Below are 7,500 nucleotides of genomic sequence, written 5' to 3' on the forward strand. Positions count from 1 at the left end.
CGTAGTGTCAGAGGAACCTATTTTTTCCCCATTATCTCTCTACTTTATATGCTAATTACCTTCAGGGCAGAACTGTCACAGCCATCGCTTTACAAGTTGCTGTGCTTTCACAAAGTTGAGTTTGGAGACGGTTAATAGAGAAGAAGAGGAGAGGGGGAAATGTTGATGTGCATTATTGGCAGGAAGTGAAGAATGGGAAGAGGTGAGACAATGATATTAAGAGCCTCTCAGCTATAAGGACTGATCACATTATGAGGAGAAATGCCCTAAAACAATTAAATACTTTACATTTGTTTTAATTAGAGAGTCACACCACTTTGTCCTGATGCTCTTATTGTTCTTATAGTTCAGCTGTTTTATTTTTTCCTAGAGAAATGCCCAAATCCAATTTAATTAAAACAGAAAAAAGGTCAATAAATTAAATCAGCCTGCAGTGCCAAAAATCAAAAATTCATGTTAAAGACAAACAGATCAGAGGTGAACCGCGACGTGAGAGGAAATATAAAGCCACAAAATATAGTTTAAAGTCAATGCACATCACACACACACACACACACACACACACACACACACACACACACACACACACACACACACACACACACACACACACACACACACACACACACACACACACACACACAGGTGTTGTTTTAGCTCTGCTGAAACTGAAATTAAACTTATATGAGGTCATCAGACTCAATGTGCTAATAAGAATGATAACGATGTCATCAAAACAGCTGCAATTAAGGAGACAGGAAGGAGTGAAGGAGAGGTCAGTAAACTCCCTCAGGAGGTTTATAATCAGACACAAAATAATTAAAATCACCTGTGTGGCTGTGTGCAGAGTCTTAAGGAATACTTATATTTGTAGTATTGATATTTATCTGGCATTTAATCACAATCATCTTATAGATTTTAGATCATATTATCAGTGAAATGAGACGCTGATATTAATCTTAAATTGAAAGTTTAATAAGATGCCTGCTTACTTCTCTTATAGTTTGTTTAATCTATACATGATGAAACCCTGTAAGGGGCGTACTGGCTCTAATTTATGTTGATTTTCATTCATCGAATAAGCTGCTGATTATTTTCTGAACTGTTTGGTTTATGAAATGTAAGAAAATAGTGATAAATATGTGTCATTGTTACCTTCAAAATCTAATCATATGTTTAATTCACTGCCCAAAATCCAAATGTTGAATTAATTATGACATAAAACACAAAGAATAGCAGCAACTCCTCATTAATAATAAGCAGAAAACAGGGAATATTTATCATTTATGCTTTGAAAACCAATTATCTGCCTGTCAATCAACCGATCGATTAATCTACTAATCGACTACTTTCTGCCACGTTATCTTCAAGTCATCAAAGCCAGCGTGCCTCGACAGAAACACAGACCAAAACACCTCCAGCACATCACTCCTAAAGGTACAAACTGTTGTTTTTACATCTACTAATTATGTCTCGATTTACTAAATATACAAAATAAGGTGTTAATAAATGAGCTATAGGGTTGCTGTGAGGTTAAATATTCCTTTAAGTGTGTGTTGTTTCCTCATATTTATAATAAAGGAATATCTTTTTCTGTATAGATTACCTAAATATACAAAATAAGGTGTTAATATGTGTGTGTATGTGTGTGTGTGTGTGTGTGTATGTGTGTGCGTTGTTTCCTTCACACCACTCTCACACACTCACATTTACAGTGAAGCTACCAGAATTCCTCATTAACACACTCTCATCATGATTAATGAGGATGAATCTGACACAGAGGTGAGCTCACACACGCACACACGCACACACGCACACACACACACACACACACACACACACACACACACACACGCCTACCACCGAGCCATATCCAGTGTAAGACAGTAATGCCTGTTAATGATGCTCATAATAAAACCTCCACCTCTCGCTGTGAATCAACACCTCCGCCCAGCCCGAAGAGATGCAACACTTCAACGCTGTAAACATAATGTCATCCACGTCAGGTCCTGTTCAGGTCTCTTCTGTTAACCTTTAACCCCTGGGCAGCAGCAGCATCAGCAGCGTGTGTGTGTGACCTCAATTACTCCCATTTTGCTCGCAGGACAACACATTTCCCACCATGTTCAGAGTCTAAAGCAGCATCGCCATGAATACTAATTACGCTCCAAATAAAGGGCAATCAATTATCAAATCCTGAAGATGTTGGAGCACACACACACGCACACACACACACACACACACACACACACACACATATATATATAAACTCAATGCATAATACGAGCGAGACTACACGCACCATGTTTGACAAATGAGTTCATTATCTCTCAGCTGAATGGCTCGGCAGCCACACAGGATAAAATAACCCAGATCAGCATAATTCATGTTTGCCTCTATGGAGCCATTTGTGCTAATCCAACGTTCACATGCCCTGTATACGTACAACATGGCAGCTCTTTATTCGGACCTAACAGAGCTGCCAAACGGGGGAAGGAAACATTAGAGCTTAATGATGACAAACTGTGAATCGATTAATTGTTTCTGTCATTTGTTAATGGGAAGAAATGCCAAATATTTGATGGTTTTATTCTCCCAGAATGAGACGAAATTCACAACATGAATTATAGTATGATGCTTCAGCAGTCTGAGTTAACTAAATTCAGTCGGTAAATCCTAATCTAACAGTCCCTCTACAACGAAATCACCTGTTTTTGTTTGTTTTTTACATAGACTGTATAAAAGAAATAGACGTAACATCCGTGATGTCACCCATTGGTTTGTGGACTGCTGCTCGGAAGTTTCGAATCTAGGCAGCGCCATCTTGAAAATTTCAGGTGCATGCTGGGAAAAATAAAAACACGGATTCTACTTATATGGGCATGAGGCGGAGCCATGGGCGGAGTGGGGAGGTTGCTATGGTTGCGAGGGCTGGATCTCGAGGACATTGGTCAATCAACCTGTCAATCAGGACGTAGCCACGCCCTAATGCATACCCTGCTTTATCATCACATATAAAATCAGGGAGGCCAAAATGTCCCAAATGAACATCATACTGCATTGAAGAAGGCTTTAAACTAGCGATTGAGACCATAAACACATTTTGAAAACGTTTACTGAGGTTAGAAATCAAGTGAGAAGTTGGTGAATTCTCCATTGACTTGTATAGAGACGGTCTCCCCCTGGTGGCCTTTTGATAGAATGCAGCTCTAAGTTACTTCCGCGTTGGCCTCATTTCAGAGGACCAGAACTCCTCACCTGTTTTTTTTTTTAATCATAATTAATTTCTTTCTTTCCTTCCTTCCTTCCTTCCTCTTTTGCTTTCTGCCTCCCTCCCTCCTACCTTCCTTCCTTATTTACTCCATCCTTCCTTCCTTTCCTTTCTCCCTTACTTCTTTCCTTTCCTCCATTCCTTCCTACCTCCCTCCCTCCCTCCCTCCTACCTTCCTTCCTTCCTTATTTCCTCCCTCCCTTCCTTATTTCCTCTGTCCTTCCTTCCTTTCCTTTCTCCCTCCTTTCCTTCCTTCTTCCCCTTTTCCTTCTTTCCTTAACTCGAGGACAACAGGAGGCTTAACTAGACTTTTCCTAATGTGAACCACAGTGTACAAAAATGTGCAGCTGATAAACATTCAAAATCAGCATTCGAACATGTTGCTGTATTCTTCTTATTCTATAAAATGTTCTCCTAGATTATAAAATAGTGATTGTGTGAATGTTTGTTTTCCTTAAGATTAAATCAAACAGAAGGATTAAATAGGTGTGGTGACTACTTAAGAGTCAGAATATGAACAGCATGTAAGAGTTAACATGCTTGTCACTTTATAGACTAAACGATTAAAGGTAGATGATTTTAGTTGCTCTTCTATCAAGCTGCACTTTCTTGCTCCAATCATGGATCTGAAGCATGAAACATCTCTGCTTCGTGGATCCGAGCAGCAACAGCAGCAGCAATGAAGACGAAGACAACTCGCCCCGACAGATTAAACCTTGTCACAGACAGGAGCAGATGTCTGTGAGCATGTCCGGGCGCTGCAGGGCAAACACATCCCATGTTCCTCCCTCCTGCTGCTAAGATGTTGAATTAAAAAAAAAAAAAAAACCCTAACAAGCAAGGCCGGTTAGGCGAGTTCCTCCTCAGGTTTCTATTTAAAGGGAAAACTCAGAGTATGAGAAGCAGAAGGAAAAAAACAAGAGGAGTGTTGGGAAAAATATTCATCAATCAGAAAGTTACAGATTGTCCCAGCAGCCCAGAATATGACAGGGAAAGAATAATGCATGAAAGGAATAATCAAAAATAATGAAGCCATTAAAGTGAAGGCCTGTTTTGTGGCTATGGAAAAAAAAAAAAGGAACAAACAAGCAATTTACCGCGCTGTCTTCAATCACCGAAGCTGTAACAGACTGACAGTCGATAATGGTTTTAGGGACTGAAATGAAATGTGTTGCCGCAAATACAAAACAATACTTTCTGGGGATCTTGTCGCCCGCGGCAACCAATGCAACACGAGTGACAATACAGAACTATTTCCAAGCCTGTGTTGATGGAGATTATAAATCCATTTCCCTCCAACATCTCATCATTCTTTTCCTTGTTTTCAGTCTTATCTCACCTTGACATTCCTCGTCTTCCTTTGCCTGACCTGGACTCACATCTAGTTTCTCATTTTTATTAAGAAATCTTCCCTGTCTGCAAAACCAACAAGTAAAACAACAAGTCGCTTTCTTTATCGGCTGCAGAGAAATAAAGTGAGTGAGAAGATGAGTTAAAATAAGATGAGGTCAAAACTGTGAAGCGCTAGAGGTTTTTGTTTTAATATTTATCTAATATCTTCTTTCCTAACCTTTCTTAACTTCTAACTTTTTATTCCTCCTATGTGCACACTTAAGCTTTCCCAAATTGTACAAAGTTCATAAATCCTGTCTCTGTCTGCAGCCCAAAAATATATATTTATTTTTGGTTACCATCTGATATCACAGTATTTTTAAGATATTTCTTTCTATGTTAAGTTTATTTATTTAATACAGTAGTCAAAACTAAAATCTTTTATATTTTATACTGCCTACTCCTGCTAGTTAAGTTGGAGCATTTTTATCTTTTCTTATCTTCTCATTTTATTTAACTTGTACACTTTGCTGTTTTAATCATTATGTAAAGCACTTTGAATTGCCTTTGTGTATTAAATGTGCTACACAAATAAAGTTACCTAGCTTGCTTTGCTTATCTATCCGGTAACTGTAAGGTCACAACAAATACAGTGGAGTCAAACATGCCAGAAATGTGATATTATGTACAGCTAAGGTTACCCAGCATAAACTACACACATATGATGTTAGAAAGACTGAAGGCGGAACCTAAGTTTGTTGTTGCCATGGTTTCCTTCTGTCAGGTTATTATGTTACACGCTATGAAGCCGGCTAACTTTATTTTCCCTAATGTGCGTCCTTACATGATAAGTAAGTTATGTCAATTGATGTTTCACTGATTGTTTGTTTGACTATAACCTGTTTATTGATTTATGTAAATTAAATAAACGGCATTTATAGGATTTAAACGGCAGTTACCGAGCTAGCAGTAACCGGGGAACATAGGTACACTCCCTTACATTGTATACCACTGTTGCCATGGCGATTAACGTTACCGTTTGTTATATTATTTCCAGACCATAAACATCCAAATATCATCATATCCTCACATCATCCACCTCCAATCATGTATATCTTCTGATGAAGAATTATAATTAAATGTTGACTAAATGAAAACCTCCAGACGTTTTAATGGGGTCACCTGTCCATATTGCCGCTTCAACCGGTAAACAGTATGAAGTGCAGAAGAGCTGCTACAGATATTATTTGATTATGCAAAATACAAATACCTTTCAAGCAGAAACTCCGCGACCGTTTCGTCCCTTTTTAGCTCTGGGTGAAGCTTCATCAGACTCAGAGCCGATGTTGATTCTTGCTTTAGCTCTTGTAGCATCGAGCTCTTTCTTTGTGGCTTTTTCTAATATACGTTTCTTTTTCCCCGTGGGAGCGGCTGGAGGTGGAAGCCGTGTCCCGCTTCTGTGTGTCATTGTCAGTCGTTACTGTCTGTTTACAGCTATCTCCGTGTATCAAGGATGTATTATAATGCCGTGGATCCACAACAGACTCTCTTCCGGGTAGGGGTGCGCGCGCGATTACGTAATTCGGTTCGAATGATATGATTGGTCGGAATTTTCAACTGACTATGAGAATGGAATAAAGTTTTGTTTCTATGCCTGGTGGATTTTAAAGTGCCATTACCTTATTAATAGCATTTTAACCTAAACAAAAAAGTGTAAAAATGTAAGAAAGGTAAGGGTAGCTTTAAAATACGTTTTCACCTGACTTTAGGTGCTGCTGTTGTAAGAAAGGCTGAGTAAAGACTATTTTTTTATATGTTTTACATTTTATTTCACTTACCAACAACTTGAAAAATAGCTTTAATGTTGTAAATATCAAGTTAATCATTAATAATGAGTGTAAATGACCCTAATACAGTGTTTCATGCTGCTATATTGTTAACAGTGGACACATGTATTGGTGTTTATTAACTATAAAACGATGCACAGATCCTCAGTTATCATATAAATGTCCCTATGACATGAACATTAATTGGATAAACTGACCATTTATTCATTACATGGTTATTTTTTCACCGTTCAAATTAAAAAGGTGACATGTTAACAGTTGCGCAGCAGCCTTGGTTGCTGGTTCACACATGTAAAACTGTGACTGTACATCTGTAGATCTTTGTCAGGTTGGTGCTTTTAGTGTCGGAGCTTCCTGTCGTCGAGGTAACGCTCAGTCTCAGTCTCACAGAGAGAGTCAGAGCTGCACCATGGATGTATTAACAGAGTTAGATACAGCTGCATCACTTCTATGCTGTAAATAAATAAACTGGATGAATGCAAACTAACCAGAAGGGGGATAAAAATGATCTAGACTAGACTTTCTAAATGTTACCAGACTGAGAGGATTAATCTGATAGTCAAATGAGTTCATTCACAGGGGTCCATTATTTACATCCACTCCTTTTCCCCATGATTGCATGTGGGAAAAATGTATTTTTGGGCCTGGAAGTAAAAAACACACAGTTTGGTCACCGTGTGAAATTGGCTTCAGAGCCTGGCGCACTTCCTGGAGGCTGTGGAAGTGCTATAAACAAAACTGGACCAATAGTGTCACCTTATCAGTTAGTCAGTCAGTCGGTCGGTGATGGACAGACATTGAGGGGGGGCGGGGGGGGGGGGGGGATACAACAGAGCCAAAAGAGGATTAGGTCTGTCCCCTTCCTGCCGTAACCTCACTGTGCTCACAGAGAGTTACACATTTTCATTCAGTCACACAGTTTACGCAGCATTACACAGGATTAATGGTGCAGGCTGACTGTTTTGGAGATGAATTTAACTGTGTCTGAACCTCTCTTGACCTATATCCTTAACTGGAGCAATGCGGCAGTGTCGTCCATCCATCCGTCCG

At 39.2% G+C, this 7,500-nt stretch overlaps 1 protein-coding gene across 1 annotated transcript in view; it reads left to right on the forward strand.

Annotated features, from left to right (window-relative positions):
- The first annotated feature begins 3,904 nt into the window (after positions 1–3,904).
- Positions 3,905–7,500, forward strand: part of LOC128381862 (syntaxin-4-like) — a 19,088-nt gene continuing 15,492 nt past the window's right edge. The window contains 1 exon segment of the mRNA XM_053341885.1: positions 3,905–4,012. Coding sequence (XP_053197860.1) covers positions 3,905–4,012 — 108 coding nt within the window.

The sequence above is a fragment of the Scomber japonicus genome, chromosome 20, assembly GCF_027409825.1.
Source record: "Scomber japonicus isolate fScoJap1 chromosome 20, fScoJap1.pri, whole genome shotgun sequence".
In the NCBI taxonomy this organism is placed as follows: Eukaryota; Metazoa; Chordata; class Actinopteri; order Scombriformes; family Scombridae; genus Scomber; species Scomber japonicus.